Source organism: Oryctolagus cuniculus, chromosome 8 (assembly GCF_964237555.1).
Source record: "Oryctolagus cuniculus chromosome 8, mOryCun1.1, whole genome shotgun sequence".
NCBI lineage: Eukaryota > Metazoa > Chordata > Mammalia > Lagomorpha > Leporidae > Oryctolagus > Oryctolagus cuniculus.
In genome coordinates this window covers 138,454,306-138,470,668 of record NC_091439.1, presented here as the reverse complement: position 1 = coordinate 138,470,668, position 16,363 = coordinate 138,454,306, and the positions used below count along the sequence as shown (strand labels likewise).

The window sequence follows — 16,363 nt, the reverse complement described above, 5'->3', positions numbered from 1 at the left end:
TTCTTTTTTTAACGGTAACGTTTAGTGACACTTGTATTCCAGTCCCCGTTACTAAGCTCCAAGTCTCTGTGGCTCCCACCATCAGCTTCTTTACCTTCAGTCGAATGCTAACCAAAAACACTGAGCATGCTAGGTGGCCCTTGGCGGCGCCGTGACCCGCGGCGTGACCGGCTGGATGCTGTGCTTCTCTTTCAGCATCCAGTGCTTGATGAGCCAATAGCTGAAGCCGTCTGCATCATCGCGGACACGGATAAGTGGAGCGTCCAGGTAGCCACGAGCCAGCGCAAAGTCACGGACAGCACGAAGCTGGGCCAGGACGTCCTGGTCTCGAGTCAGGTGTCCAGTTTACTTCAGTCCATTTTACAGCTTTACAAGCTTCACCTCCCGGCTGACTTCGTAAGTATCCGCCCCCACGTCACCAAGGGCTGTGGCTGAAGATGACTTTGAACAGGGTTCCGGTTTTAAACTCAAATGTGTTTTAAAATGGAGGTTGGGATAAGTAAAACCAGTCCATGCAACATGAAACCAGCAAACGGGGTAGATTTCAGTGGCAAAATCCTTTTTAGGAAGCAAACAACATGGAGTGGCACCGAAAATCTGCGAGCAAGGCCTACAGCAGCCGAGGGCTGGGGCAGGGGTGAGGCATGAAATCTGCGAGCAAGGCCTACAGCAGCCAAGGGCTGGGGCAGGGGTGAGGCATGAAATCTCCGAGCAAGGCCTACAGCAGCCAAGGGCTGGGGCAGGGGTGAGGCATGAAATCTCCAAGCAAGGCCTAGAGCAGCCAAGGGCTGGGGCAGGGGTGAGGCATGAAATCTGAGCAAGGCCTAGAGCAGCAAGGGCTGGGAGCAGGGGTGAGGCATGAAATCTCTGAGCAAGGCCTACAGCAGCCAAGGGCTGGGGCAGGGGTGAGGCACCAAAATCTCCGAGCAAGGCTTAGAGCAGCCAAGGGCTGGGGCAGGGGTGAGGCATGAAATCTCTGAGCAAGGCCTAGAGCAGCCAAGGGCTGGGGCAGGGGTGAGGCAGGAAGAGAATTTCAGGTCCTGCAATGGAGAGCTCACTGGCCCTCCTGGTCTTGGGTGGATGCTAAGCAGGCCACGTTCTGAGCGGCTGAGGTTCCTCTGTCCAGCAAACGAGAGTGTGGTACGTGGAGCACTTCAGATTCTCAGGTCCTGGACGCGTGGAGGATGGCATGGTGCCTTTTCAAAGGGGACTTGCAGATCACCTTGATGACGTTAGTTTACATGTAAACTCCTAGAGAACGGCCCGCGGCTCTCCCCTGAGCTATGAGAATTAGGGTCCACAGGACACTATTTGAAACAAATGTGTGCGTGGACAGAGAGCCCGAGAGAAGAGGGAAGTATCTTCAGAGAGGGCGGGAGAAAGGTTTCAAAAGTAGACGAGAAAGTGAAGGTGTGGCAGCGGCCGTGGCCGAGGAGCCTGTGTGCTCCGCACAGCCTTGCTGTCTGCAGTCCAGCCGCACCCTGCACCCTCCACAAACCACACGGGGAACCGAGTGCTCGTGCACTGCTGGCCAGCACGGCCGTCCTCCTCTCCAGTCCACACTTGGGCCGCATGCCTCCAGAAACAGTCAAGGCCGTCAGGGCTCGGAAGGAGGTGCCCTGAGATGGTATCCCGTGGCCATCCGAGTTGTGGCAAGGCAGGAAGGCCACTGGCCGAGGTCTGGGCTTTGCCACTGGTTGGATGTGCGAGCGGACACTGGTGGGAGACTGTGAACCTCAGCTTGCTCAAGTGTATTGTCAGGACCTCTGAAAGCTGCCAAAGCTCATGCCAGTTAGGGTGCTTTGAAGCCAGCGCTCGTTAGTGGCCACTGCTGCTGGTGCGGGCCTCAGAGTCCAGTAGCCTGAAGTCAGGTGCAGGCTCTGCCACTTACTGTGCGAGAGAAACCCGTCCCAGAGCCTCGGATTTCCTTACCTGCAAAGCCAGGGAGGTGATAGAAACTATTTCATATGCTTATGCAAGGTAAGTGGGAACGGAAGGCACTTGGAATAGTGCTGGCTGTTAGTGGCTGCCTGCTGAGTGCTCATATCAGTGTGATAGTAACAGTCTCGTGAAGTAATACTGATGGTTGTAAAGACTGACTTTATTTGGGCTTTAACCAGAAGCGTTCTCTTGCAGGATGTCTGTCTGCGGGGTCATTGGGACCTCCTTTTTCGTTCCACATTTGTACAAAATATCTCATTCTTGAAGCAGGTCAGATGATGCAGATTTAAAGGCTAACCTCTCTCTTTCTGTAAGGGAAAGAAGAAACGGTAGACTACTTAGTTTTTTACTATCAGTATTTACCAAACTTTTATATTTCATTCTAAAATACATCGCTCTTAGCACATTTGGCATCTTAGTTATCAAAGCAGTTAATTTGTTATACTTCATTTGGACAGAAGTATGTTCAACCACTTCATACCAGGAATGGCTTATTTAACATGACAAAACCCAGATGAAAGAAAATTTCATCCAGTTAAGAATTCTTAAAATTCATTTGAATTGGAGCACATGTGATCAAATGTTATTAGATCCTGTGGTACAAAGGGACAAAGTTGCTGTTTAAAATTTCAGAAGTTAGAAATTGAAGAAATCCATCTCAAAAAGAAAATGCTGGAAAGGGGGCAGGGGAAAAAACCCAGCACAGCTCTGCTGGATAAAGAAAAGAAATCCAGATACTGTGGTCTCACAGTCCGTATGCATGCCATGTAGAACAGTCCTTTTTCTTGCTGCTTTGCATTATTCATTTTTCTTGTGGACTGTGAAAACACTGCAAATCAGCCATCTTAAAACAAAGAATCCGATGCAACGTGAATGTTCTTTTTAATATTTTATAATACTCTTATTAAAAACTTTTTATTTTACTCCATAAGGAACCAAAACTTAATAGAAGTCCTTAACTCTGTTGACTTGGGGGAACGTTTCCATGAGAACTGGTGGGGTCCACCTTGCTTTAGTCACTTAGCCCTGGTGTTCCGTCCACCGACCCAGTGCACTAAAGATTTCAACCCATGGGAAAAGGGAAAAGATTACATCTCTAACAGATACTCTTTCGTGTCATGGATCAGCCCAGGCAGTCAGGAAAATGCATTTTCAAATGCATCTGTTAATCTTTTTTACCTTGAAAACAACAGTCCTAATGGTCTAGACGAAGGTGACGCCTGATGCAGTTATCCTTGCCAGAGCCATCAGGTGTCTTGGGGAAGATGCCTGGGTTGCCTGGCCTGCCCAGGGCACAAGCATTTGCCTCTGGTGAAACAGACAGATGGTTGCTGTTGTCTAAAAAATGAAGCTGGACGCAGTTCCAAGGGCAAGGATGTCCTGAACATAATTGTTACTAAAGACCTAGTTAAGATACACATTCCTTAAAGGGGAAAAAAAAAAAAAGTCCACCATGACCTTGTTCCTGTCCTTCTACTCCCAGGAATGTTTTGGACCAAAATAATATGAGATCTTAGGAAAAAAAAAATGCAAATTGCTGTGTGACTAAGTGAATAATAAACTCATCTTTGAGAATTATTTAGTCATGACCACTACATCAATAAAGACTTCTCTACATGGGAAAGGGTTAGTGCAAAATGGTTAGTGTGAAAGGAAGTTGTGCTTACTGTGTATACAAGTGCCTCTCAACGATGTAAACAAATACTTCTTTTGTTTAAAGACTTATTTATTTGGAAGAGTTAAGGCGAGGCAGACACACAGAGAAATCTTCTGTCTGCTGGTTCACTCCACAAGTGGCCACAACAGCTGGAGCTGGGCCAAGCTGAGTCCAGGAGGCAGGAGCTACATCCAAGTCTTCCACATGGACACAGGGGCCCAAGCACTCAGGCCATCTGCTGCTGCTTTCCCAGGCTTTTAGCAGGGAGCTGGGTGGGAAATGGAGCAGCCTGGACTGGAACTGGCACCCATATAGGATGCCAGCACTGCAGGCAGCAGCTTTACCCACTGTGCCACAGCACTGGCCCCAAACAAAAGCCTTTTTAAAAAGACTAAAACAATATATATGAAAATCTTAATAGTCATTAGAAAAAGCAAACTATTTCACACACACACAAAAAGTTCTCAAACCTATCAGTTGGGAGAGTTGGGGATGGCTTGTAATTTTATAAGTTCTGTTTGTAAGAGATGAGATTGGAGCCTGCGTAGTGAGTAAAGCTACCACCTGCAGTGCCTGCATCCCATATGGGAGCCAGTTCAAGTCCTAGCTGCTCCACTTCTGATCCTGCTCCTGACTAGTGACTAGGGAAAAGCATCAGATGATGGCCCAAGTCCTTGGGCCTCTGCACGCATTTGGGAGACCTGGAAGAAGTTCCTGGTTCTGGTCTGGCAGCCTTGACCATTGTGGCCATTTGGGGAATGAACCAGCAAACAGAAGATCTTTCTCTGTAACTGTACCTTTCACATAAATCAATCTTTTTTAAAAAATAAAGTATGCAGAGAATAAGTTTTAAATTTATATAAGGGGAACAAATTTCATTTGCTTTACATTTATAATTTTATAAGCATAATGATACTTCCCACCCTATTCTCTGTCCCTTTATTTTCTTTTGATTTTTACAATGACATACTTTCAATGTTTAAAATACTTTATTTGCTTGAATGTCAGAGTTAGAGAGGGAAAGAGATAGAGACCCGATGATGGTTCTTGTTTCATGCTTCCGCATAGAGATCCAATTTTCGAAACACCATTTGTCGAAGACACTGTCCTTGTTCCAGGGAGTGATTCTCACTTGTTTGTCAAAGGTTAGTTGGATTGTAGATGTGTGGATTGATTTCTAGGTCTCTAGTCTGTTCCATTGGTCTACATGTCTATTCTTGTGCCAGGACGAGGCTGTTTTGATTATTACTGCCCTGTAGTATGTCTTGAAATCTGGTATTGAGGTTCCTCCGGCTTTATTTTTAATGTAAGGATTACTTTAGCCATTCGAAGTCTCTTGTGATTCCATGTGAATTTTAGGGTCTTTGCAGACCTGAGGAGGATATATCTGGTATTTTGATTAAGATTTCATTGAATCTGTAAATTGAGCCGGCGCCGTGGCTCAATAGGCTAATCCTCCACCTTGCGGCGCCGGCACACCGGGTTCTAGTCCCGGTTGGGGCGCCGGATTCTGTCCCGGTTGCCCCTCTTCCAGGCCAGCTCTCTGCTATGGCCAGGGAGTGCAGTGGAGGATGGCCCAGGTGCTTGGGCCCTGCACCCCATGGGAGACCAGGAAAAGCACCTGGCTCCTGGCTCCTGCCAGGATCAGCGCGGTGCGCCGGCTGCAGCGGCGGCCATTGGAGGGTGAACCAACGGCAAAGGAAGACCTTTCTCTCTCTGTCTCTCTCTCTCACTGTCCACTCTGCCTGTCAAAAAAAAAAAAAAAAAAAAAAAAAAAAAAAAAAAAAAAAAGATTTCATTGAATCTGTAAATTGCTTTTGGTAGTATAGATATTTTGATGATATTCAATCCATGAACATCAAAGAGTTTCCCATTTTTTGGTATCTTCTGTTTCTTTCCTTAACATTTTATAATTAATTTTCATTGTAGAGATCTTTCACCTCCATGGTACAGTTTATTCCAAGGTATTCAAATTTTGTTGTAAAATCAGTGCCAGTCACAACAGCTACAAGTCCCTTCTCAACTGTGGTCTTGTTCATATACATAAATGCTACTGGTTTGTGTGTGTTGGTCTTGTGTCCTGCCACTTTACCAAACTCCTATGAGTTCCAGTGGTCTCTTAGTGGTGTCTTTTGGGTCCCCTGTGCACAGGATCATTGTCACCTGCAAACAGGGATAATTTGATTTCCTCCTTTCTGATCTTTATCCCTTTGATTTTTCTTTTCTAATCGCTCTAACTAAAACTTCCAGAACTATATTGAGTAGTAGTGGTGAGAGTGGGCATCCTTGTCTGGTTTCAGAGCTTAGTAGAAATGCTTCCACTTTTTCTGCATTTGGTATGATGCTGGTTGTGGGTTTGTTATATATTACCCTGATTATGTTGAGGAATGTTCCTTCTGTACCTGATTTGCTTAAGATTTTTATCATGAGAGGATGTTGTATTCTCTACATCTATTGAGATAATCACGTGGCTTTTGCTCTTCAGTTTGTCGATGTGATGTATGACATCGATTGATTTGCGAACGTTGAACCATCCCTGCATTCCAGGGATAAATACCAGTTGATCTGGGGGAATGAGCTTTCTGATATGATGTTGGATTCAATTAGTATTTTTTTGAGAATTTTGGAATCTGTTCATCAGGGAAATTGGTCTGTAGTTCTCTTTGTTCTATTTTTTTCCCCAGCCAGACTGTGGCTTTATTATAAGTCCCCATCAAGGCCTTACCTCTTTTCAACATCTTGTCCTGCAGCTCCCCTGGCTCTTCCTGCCTGGATGCAAAAGAGCTGGCATTGGCACAGGCCACGCGGAGACTGGCAGAAGTGTCACATTCTTCTCCCCTCAGTGATGGCCCTGCCTTTCTCCTCCTTGTATGTTTTGTCTTTTTCTGGATTTGGAATTAAGGTGACGCTAGCCTCATAGAAGAGGTCTGGGAGGACTCCTCCCCTTGGTTGTGCTGAGTAGCTTTGGAAGAATTGGAATTAATCTTTCTTTACAGGCCTGGTGCAGGTTAGCAGTGGAGCCATCCAGTCCCGGGCTTTTCTGTTGGAAGGGTGTTTATTGCTGATTCAGTCTCCATTTCAGTTGTTGGTGTCTTTAGGTTTTCTTTGTCTTCATGACTCAATTTTGGGAGAATCTATGAGTTCAGAAATCTATTTCTTCTATATTTTCCAGTTTGTTGGTGTGTAGCTATTTGTAGTAACTCCTATTGATGCTTTGTGGTATCAATTCTGATTTGATTAATTTGAATATTTTCCCCTTGTTTTTGGTTAGTTGGGCCAATAATGTATCGGTTTTATTTAAAAAAAAAACAAAAACAAAAAAAAAACCTCTTCATTGAATTGATCTTTTGTGTGGCTTTTTTTGTTTTGATTTTGTTTATCTCTTCTTTAATCGTTTGTTTCCTCCTACAGATGTTGGGTTTGGTTTGTTTTCCTGGACCCTTGAGATGCATTGTTAGATAATCTATTGGATGCCTTTCCAGTATTAAGAAATCTAACAGGTAGAATATTGGCAGACAGTTGAATCTAACTCTGAATGTGCTTGGCTTGCAGTGCGTCATGCATCTTGAAGACCGGCTACAGGAGATGTACCTGAAGAGCAAGATGCTCTCTGAATATCTCCGGGGACACACCCGCGTCCACGTGAAAGAACTAGGTGTTGTACTGGGGTGAGTTATGAGACAGGTGCCCCTCGCACTGCCCCTGTGAGGGGTGGGCCCCACCCTACACCTGCAGGTCGTGGTAGCCAGCCAGGGGGTGGGCTCCCTCAGGTGTGCGCCTTTGCGGTGTCCTGAGAAACAACACGTTTCTTGCAGCTCCTGGTACTGTTAGCCTTCTCCCCGGGTCACTTTACACTTAATAGAGAGAACTGTAATCCCACTGTGTGTGCCATTTCTAGTGCTTCCGTGGGATGCTGTGGGACATTTGGCAGCAGGCTGTGTGCACGTGCCCGTCCTGGAGGAGGAGCCGGTAGGCCCTTCTGGACTGCAAGGAGTCGGCCTGCGAGTTTGGGTGTCAGTAATGTTGACCTTTACATTCTGTGTTGAGCCTGCTGCCCAGAGTATTAACGTGAGACACGGGCCTTCACATGCCCATCAGCCGGTTCCTCTCTCACACCCAGGACATCCTGGCTGTCCTGACGGTATTGCCGGCTCTCAGCATTTCCCGTCAAACAGTTTTCTTAGGACTTCTTTGTTTTTGGTCATTTCCCCCTTCCTGCCCCTTTAGGTGTAGCAGGGGTGAGAGTTTTACCTAGTCCTGGTTGGTGCAGGTGTCTACCACTGATAAGGTGTCCTGGTACACTGTTGGTAGGATCAGCCCCTTCTTCCCACAGGCAGGGCCAGCAGCACCGTACAGAGAGGAGTAGACAGCTCCACTGGGTAGTGCCAGCTGCCACTGGAGGGCAAGGCCTGGGACGTCCTAATCCACAGACCCCAACCGCCCATTGTTTGTTCTCGCACCACCTGGGAGCAGTTAGCTGCTTGCCTAAGTGTTGTATCCATGGGTGCTTTACGCCACGTCCACTTGAAACGGCGATGGCCAGGGTCGCTTTGCTGCCGGATGCTCAGCATTAGGGCACAGTGTTCTAGTTGTCTGACCTGTGGACAGATCCCCTAGCTGTTTTGAAGACCTCGCCACCATCAGCGTTTCCTAACACCGATTTGCAGCTGGATGCAGTCAGTACTCGGGAGCGTTGAGGAAAGCTGTGAGCACAGCACAGTGAGGTGGGGCAGGGACTGCGGGGTGCAGGGCAGCCTCAAGTCCACTCGGGTGCGCCACCCCACCTCCGTCTGTCTCCCCCTGCCTCCTGGGCAGTGAACGGAACCATTTACTGTCTCTCCATCTGTTGAAGCAAGCCCGGTACCTGTAAGGTCCTGGGATTTTAAAGGAACCTCTCTTCCGTTTTCAGGATTGAGTCTAACGACCTGCCTCTGTTGACTGCTATTGCCAGTACTCACTCTCCTTACGTGGCTCAAATACTCTTATAAGCTAAAGCTCAGGACAGTTTTCTTCTTTGGAAGGAAAAGAAAAAAAAATACAACTTCTCAGCTTAAGGAATAAGCTCCGGGTGACATCCGCAGCACCCGAAGCCGTCACTGCACCGTCTGGTTCTGTGTTTCTGCTTTCAAGCAGACGCTCCTTGGAAGACTTGGAACCACAGTTGAGATCCTCATGAGCGCTGGGCACCCTTTGCTGCCCGGGAATCAACGGAGCGACCTTTCCGAGTGAGGACACAGGAGCGCTGCACTGGGCAGCTGGCTGAGGGTGCAGATCGCCTTGTGCTGTCTGGGCGGCGTGAAGACACGTGACTCTGGAGCAGGGAGACGGACGGTGCACCTAACATTCCAGGAGGAAAGTGTTCCGGGATGGAGGCCTCCGCACTAGAGCAAGAATAGTTTGCCATTCTAAGATGACATTCAGAACAAGGATTTCAGATTTCGGATTGGAGTTCGCTTTTGGCAAAGGGTGACAAGAAGAAAGCGTACTGTGCTGTCTGTAGTCGGGCGGTGCAGCAGCCGCTGCTTGACACAGACCTGACCGAGGATTGCCCACTGCGAAGAGGGCTCTAGGGACCCACCGTTTCCATTTCTCCTTGGAGTTTACCTTGTTTCCAATGTAGCCACAGGTAATCCGGAGAGGGATCGTTGGTGCAATAAACCCAAGAATCACTCGCAGCATCTGAGTCCCACCACGATGTAGTCCACAGCAGCCAAGTGCACACAGCCTGGAACCGCACGCATGTTCTGTCCTCACACGGTAGAAAGACGAGCCGCCTGTGAGAGAGGCCACTTACCAAAGTTACTTCTATAGGATGTTTCTGTGGCTATCTTCCAGCCGAGGCCGCCGCCGCCTCTAGTCCTACAGCGACTGCATTTTAAAAGGCACAGTTCTCCCGGTGGCGGAACTGCAATAGTTAAAATAGCCCACATGTGAGCTGAGGTTTTTCATTGTTGTCTGCGTGCCTTCCGATCCCCACATACTTTTCAGAACGTGTTTCCAGAGCTGCCATGCTGTAAAACCTGTCACGAGCGAAGAGTTGTTATCCCAGCGCACATATGTAAAAAAGAACTGCAGTGACCTTGAGACAGACCGCAGGTACAGTGAAAGCCTTTTTGAAGAAACTGAGTATTAAAAGACAGGACCTGATCTACTAAAGCAAACATCTTTTTAGCTATAACCAATTTCCCATTCCCTTTTACTGTTCTGTGAACTACTTCCAGTCCTTCCCGTGTATCCTTTGCATCTAATATAAAGTAACCTCCCGTTTAGGGTTAGAACTTACTGCAAAAGAATCCTGATCCTAGACAACAACTTACCTAAGTTTGTGTCTGCTCTTTTAAAAGTCCAAGTTCATTGTTCGAAATGGTGCACCAGCGCTCCCAACAGAGAGGCGCAGGAGTAGAACCTCTCCCTCTGTTTTGTAACAACGCAAAATACAGATGGATGGGTAACACTGAAGTTGTCCATTCTTTGTCTTGAGTCTGGATCCCGAGTCCTGCAGCTCGGTGCAGCATCGTTTGCCGTTTCATTACAGAAAGAGAACGGAGGGCGCCTGTGGCTCAGGGCGCCAGCCTCCCTCACACCACGTGACGTGCCCCGAATGCGTTGTCAGAGCTGATGGTGCTGCAGCTGCTCCATCTGCACAGTGCAAAGCATTCCTCTCACCCGCGCTCCCTGTTCCTGTTTACACGGCTTAGGCACCTTGCCTCATTCACTCCCTTCCAGGGTTCATAGAAAATAACTCGCTACAAAACGAGTTCAGTTCTCATGTGTTCATGATGGCATGCTTAAGATCAGATCCGTGGAGGGCGAAATTGAGCTTTAAGTCACAGCTGATGCTAAACTCCATACACAAAACACCCCAGCCCCTGGAAGCCACTACTCACCCTACTATTCCGTAACTCAGAGAACAGCTGATGGGAAACCACGGGTGGGTCACGTGCAGGGGTTGTCTCAGCCTCACTCAGGGTGCTGGCAGAGCCTGTCACCTACAAAACCAGACCAGGAATGCTGCTGCTGCTGCTGTGTGCCCTCCTTTCAATATTAATGTCTTAAACACAACCTCTTTCCAAACGTGAAAAAGAAACACCCTCGCAGAATGGTTGAGACACACCCACTCACCCAGCTCAGCCAGAAAGGGATCCGAGCCGCTCCCGTGCCCACCTCGAGAAAAACATAAAACCTAAAGAAATCTACCTCAGTTGACAGGATTCCAGCTTCAGGGTTTCTTCGCCCCTTCAGTCTCACCTGTTGAGTGTCACTTGTGTCGCGTCTTGCTTTGCTGAGCGCGCTAGTGAGGCATGACGGAGCAGACGTGTGCACTGTTCCTGTGATGGACTTCCTTCTAGCATGCTGCAGTTTTATTCTTCATAAATTGATAAGTGATATGAATGTAAGGTAATTGTGTACGTTTGAAACATGACAATGAAAAGTTTAAAATGTAGCTTCCATACTTGTGCATAATTCCAAAGTATTTTATTTTTTATCAGTGTTAAATAGCTTTTTGTACAGGCTTCAATCCATTTTTCTGAAGTGTGCTGTTTTTTAATGAAAGTAACTATAATCTTTTCACATCCCATGGAACTGCTGTTTACACATTGCAACTTTTTAAACTTAACCATATTTTTCAAAATTAACCTTTGGAGGGAGGAAAAATCCCTGCTTGCTAAATGCTATTAAACCATTGCTTGGGCTCTTAAAATTAGATCCTGAGATTTTATAAAAATTCAGTCTGTAGCTTTTTAGGTTCTTAACTAGAGTTGGTTGTACATTTAAAAAAATATGAAGTGACCCCCAAATTCTTTTAAATATCTGTTTTTCACTAATGTGTACTTTGGGGAATATTTTGTTCATGCATACTTTCACCATTAAATTGAAAAAGTCTTTAGCTTTTCTTGCTTAATGTGAACCATTTGTTTTTTTTTTTTTAATTGCGCTTTGGGGGAGAGAATATTTTCATATAATTTTTTTTGCATAAGTCAAACAGCTCCCCACCCCCGAATGTTAATTTAAATCTCAAAGTTGGGTCATCCCTAAATCTTGAAAGCGAGATTGTTTGAAAATGGAGAAAATTTGGGATTTGTTGTTATTCAGGCCCCATGAACAGAATGCATGAGGCTGTTCACTTTGATCAGTTGAATGGATACCAGTGTCGATGTATGGGAAACTGAAAGCTTCCTCATGTATTACTTTGATCATTTCTCTGTGGCATTTGGTGCAATAAACCTTTTGAATTGATCTTCTACATTTTCCTGGTGCTGGAAATTACTTGTTTGACGTACTCAACATAGAGGTCTCCTTCCCGACAGTTCATGTTGCAGCAAGCTCACTGTACACATGAGTGGTTTGGTTACCGGTAGATAGAGGCTCAGGCTGGGTGTGTTGGACATCCTTTGAAGTGAAGAATTGTCTCAGCTCCCGTGTGACTTTCAAAGGGTCTGCTGGACACTCATGGGGGTGAAACAGCTTATTTGTCATGATCTATGCTAGGAATTTAATTCTGCTTTACAGGGGGCCAGAGTTTTGGCATACCAGGTTAAGCTCCCAGCTGCTTCATTTCTGATCCAGCTCTCTGCTGTGGCCTGGAGAAGCAGTAGAGGATGGCCCAAGTCCTTGGGCCCCTGAACTCATGTGGGAGACCTGGAAGAAGCTCCTGGCTCCTGGCTTTGACCTAGCCCAGCCCCAGCTGTTGCAGCCATTTGGAGAGTGAACCAGCAGATGGAACACCTCTTTATTTATTTGAAAGAGTTACAGAGAGGCAGAGAGAGGCCTTCCATCTGCTGGTTCACCCCTCAGACGGCTACAGTGGCTGGAGATGAGTGATCTGAAGCCAGGAGCTTCCTCCAGGTCTCCCATGTGGGTGCAGGGGCCCAAGGACTTGGGTTATCTTCCACTACTTTCCCAGGCCACAGCAGAGAGCTGGTTCAGAAATGGAGCAGCCGGGACCTGAACTGGCACCCATATGGGATGCCAGCACTGCAGGCGGTGGCCTCACCTGCCACACCACAGCAGCGGCCCAAGAGATAAGTCTTTGTTAAAATATGAATTCTGCTTTATAAAAAGAACAGTGTATTTTTATACAATTTCAGTATATGCTGAATTGTCCATAAATGCAACTGTTGTGTAAATTGGGGGAGATTTTATTCCAGAAGTTTGAGAATTTTCACAAGAATTGGTTGCTTGTGCCCAGCATGGTGGTGCAGAGGGCTGCTTGCAACAGCAGCATCTGAGTGCCGATTTGAGTGGGGCTACTCTGCTTCAGACCAGCTTCCTGTTAGTGTGCCTGGAGGGAGGCGGAGCACGCCCCGAATCCTCGGGTTGCTGCCACCCCCATGGGAGACTGGGATGGAGTTCGGTTCCTGGATTCGGCCGCTGCAGCCGCTGGGGCAGTGAATCAGCAGCTGGAAGATTCTTCCCTCCTGCTTGTCACTCTGCCTTTCAAATAAATAAAAAGTCACTTGCTCTTTACCAAGAATTTCTGTCCTTTTGGAGAACTACATTACTGATAGCTCCCTGTGTGGCACTTGAGTCTCCCTTGTCCATCTCTAACTGTTGATTCGTGCAGTGTATATACATGCAAACAGCCTGCCTGTTTCATTAGATTTGCTAATGCACTAGTACCTCAGCATTTATCAACTAAACCTCATATTGTTATATATTACTTTTTATTTAGTGCAACTAGGGCACACTATTGGTCTGTTCTGAATTACTCATAGATGAGACTAGGTTAAATTGGATGGGATCCGTGTGTGTGAGTGTGTGTGTGTGTGTGTGTGTGTGTGTTCTCATTCTCAGGGAATGACAATGTTTCAATATGATGCCATACTGAGTTACCTTACCTAAGACTAAGGGAGAAATCTCAGTAAACACTGCACACTCCTTTCCTGATTAAATGAAACCTTTGGACGTTTTCTGTGATGTCTGAAGCGGGTGCTGAGGAAGACGTGCGCACACACCTACACAGCCCTCTGCTCTTCACTTCCCCGTGCCTGCACTGTTCTGTCCAGTGCCTCGTATCTAGAACTGCATTTGTTGTGTGCACTTGGCTGTGCCACACAGCCACACATGTGGTTAACAAAGATTTATTTCTTGGGCCGCTGCTGTGGTGTGGCAGGTGAGGCCACCGCCTGCAGTGCTGGCATCCCATATGGGTGCCAGTTCGGGTCCCGGCTGCTCCATTTCTGAACCAGCTCTCTGCTGTGGCCTGGGAAAGTAGTGGAAGATAACCCAAGTCCTTGGGCCCCTGCACCCATGTGGGAGACCTGGAGGAAGCTCCTGGCTTCAGATCGCTCATCTCCAGCCATTGTAGCCGTCTGAGGGGTGAACCAGCAGATGGAAGGCCTCTCTCTGCCTCTCTGTAACTCTTTCAAATAAATAAAGAGGTCTAACATGTGGTCTGGATAGTGCAGGGAAGGTGTTTTAGATGAGATTAACAATTAACCTGGGGCTGGTGCTGTGGCTCAGTGGGTTAATGCCCTTGCCTGAAGTGCTGGCATCCCATATGGGCACTGGTTCTAGTCCCAGCTGCTCCACTTCCAATCCAGCTCTCTGCTATGGCCTGGGAAAGCAGTAGAAGATGACCCAAAGTCCTTGGGCCCTTGCACCTGTGTGGGAAACCCAGAAGCAGCTCCTGGCTTTGGATGGCCTCAGCTCCAGCCGTTGTGGCCATCTGGGGAGTGAACCATCGGATGGAAGACCTCTCTCTCTCTCTCTCTCTCTCTCTCTCTCTCTCTCTCTCTCTCTCTGCCTCTCCTCTCTCTGACTTTCAAATAAATAAAATCTTAAAAAAAAATCCAAAAGCTGTACTTTGGAAATTTATATTTATTAAATAAAAGTTTAAAAAAAAAAAAGTTAACCTAAGACTGAGCAGATTTCCCTCTCTGAGAAACAAGTCCCAGGGGCTATAAAACTGATCCTCAGCATTGCTGTCATTCTTTGTAAAGATTTAAGTTATTTGAAAGGTAGGTAGACTCTTCATCCGCTGGTTCACTCCCCAAGTGCACGCAGGGGCAGGGGCTGGGCCAGGCCAAAGCCAGCAGTGTGGAACTCCTTCCAGGTCTACAAACATGGGTGCAGGGGCCAAAGCACTCGAGCCATCTGCTGCTGCTGCTTTCCCCAGCTCACTAGCAGGGAGCTGGACTGGAAGTGGCGCTCACCGAGTGCCAGCATCACGGGCTGTGGCTGAACCCATTGCACCACAGCGCTGGCCCTCACTGGTATTACTTTAAACAGCACCAATTCGTATCTTTCCGAAAATAGCCTGATGTTTTTTCTATCGTGACTCAGAAAACAGAAGATCATACCTCCTCCTCTTTCGGTGCCTTTGGCAGCTTGGCCGGCCCAGGGGCTCCTGGTAGAGACTGGCTCCGCCTAGCAGGAGCGGTGCGTTTGGGGTTTCTCTGATCCGTGTCCTCATGATCACTCAGGTGCCAGGCCAGAGAGCCACGGCTGTACCGCCCTTGCTTATCCAGGATGGAAGGCGCTGGCTGCCTGAAACAAGAATAAATTGGGAGGCCATTGTGGTGTAGCCGGTGAAGCTTCCACCTGCAATATCGGCATCCTATATGGGCACTGGTTCAAGTCCTGGCCACTCCACTTTTTCAGGATTTATTTATTTGAAAGTTTAGGGGAAAAAAAAAAAAAGTAATAGCTTCCACCCTCTAGTTCACTCCCCAAATGCTGGCCAGGCTGAAGCCAGGAGCCAAGAGCTGCTTCTGGGTCTCCCTGAGCCATCTGCTGCTGCCTTTCCCCACGCGTTAGCAGGGAGCTGAGGCAGAAGTGGAGCAGCCGGGATTTGAACTGGCACCCAAATGGGATGCCAGTGTCACAGAGGGCAGCAATACCTGCTGTGCCAGAGCGTGCCCTGCCCTCCCCCCTCCCCCAGCTGCTCCACTCCTGACCTAGTTCCCTGCTGTTGCACCTGGGGAAGCAACCGGAGATGCCCCCAATACTTGGGTCCCTGCACCAACATGGCCCTTACTGCCATTTAGGGAGTCAATGAGCAGATACAAGATCGATCTCTCCTCTAGCCCTGATTTTCAAATAGATCTTATTTTAAAAGAACAGATTTGTTGCTTCTCAAATAGAAATACAGAGACAAGGCTGCTTCATCTGTCAGTTCCCAGACAGCTGAGGTCTGACTTTGTCTTATGACCGGAGGCAACCTCTGGCCTCATGACGTGGGAAAGCTGAGGACCTGACTCATCAGCCAGCACTCTGAGAAATTCCCAGACGCCCCTCTCCACAGCACAGACAGCTGATGTCCCAGGACCTGCCCCAGATGAAGGTGCAGACAGCCTATGTCCCAGGACCTGCCCCCTCTCCACAGCACAGACAGCCTATGTCCCAGGACCTGCCCCCTCTCCACAGCACAGACAGCCTATGTCCCAGGACCTGCCCCCAGATGAAGGTGCAGACAGACAGCCTATGTCCCAGGACCTGCCCCCTCTCCACAGCACAGACAGCCTATGTCCCAGGACCTGCCCCAGATGAAGGTGTAGACACCCTATGTCCCAGGACCTGAAGGTACCGCTGTGTCCTGACTGCCTCGTGTGTCCTTTTGGAGCTGAGTTTGGAAGGTACAGTGAGAGAGAAGGTGGTATGCTAAGGCTGAGCCCCCATGAGGCCGCTGAGCTCGGGATGGCGAGGCCTGCCCTTTTGAGGTTCGTGGGCATCCAAATCACAGAGGCACAGTTAGGATTCCGTACGCCTCTTTGCTTCCTCCTGTTTCCCCTATGAAGTCCTTGGCTAGGCTCCAGCAACCAC

The 16,363-nt window shown here is 47.9% G+C and overlaps 2 protein-coding genes across 17 annotated transcripts in view; one reads left to right on the top strand and one right to left on the bottom strand.

Annotated features, from left to right (window-relative positions):
• FNIP2 (folliculin interacting protein 2) overlaps nt 1-11,843 on the top strand; it is a 135,372-nt gene extending 123,529 nt beyond the window's left edge. For all 12 annotated transcript variants that reach the window (XM_051831670.2, XM_051831665.2, XM_051831667.2 and 9 more), the window contains 3 exons: nt 196-396; nt 7,151-7,266; nt 8,508-11,843. In XM_051831670.2, coding sequence (XP_051687630.2) covers nt 196-396; nt 7,151-7,266; nt 8,508-8,586 — 396 coding nt within the window. In that variant the 3' untranslated portion in view covers nt 8,587-11,843. The remainder of the gene's footprint in view (nt 1-195; nt 397-7,150; nt 7,267-8,507) is intronic.
• The window catches only part of SPMIP2 (sperm microtubule inner protein 2), a 152,180-nt gene continuing 137,897 nt past the window's right edge, over nt 2,081-16,363 (bottom strand). Inside the window, exons 4-7 of one of the 5 annotated variants that reach the window (XR_011378555.1) lie at nt 14,902-15,088; nt 10,847-10,964; nt 10,486-10,587; nt 2,081-2,249 (exon numbers count right to left, since the gene is read on the bottom strand). Coding sequence is in view for 2 of the 5 variants with exons in the window: in XM_070048273.1 (XP_069904374.1) it covers nt 10,944-10,964; nt 14,902-15,088 (208 nt within the window). In the remaining 3 variants the exon portion in view is untranslated. Of the gene's footprint in view, nt 2,250-8,198; nt 10,965-14,901; nt 15,089-16,363 lie in introns of those variants that run through there. The other 4 variants (XR_007913653.2, XR_011378554.1, XM_008273487.4 and 1 more) reach the window with 4 other exon arrangements.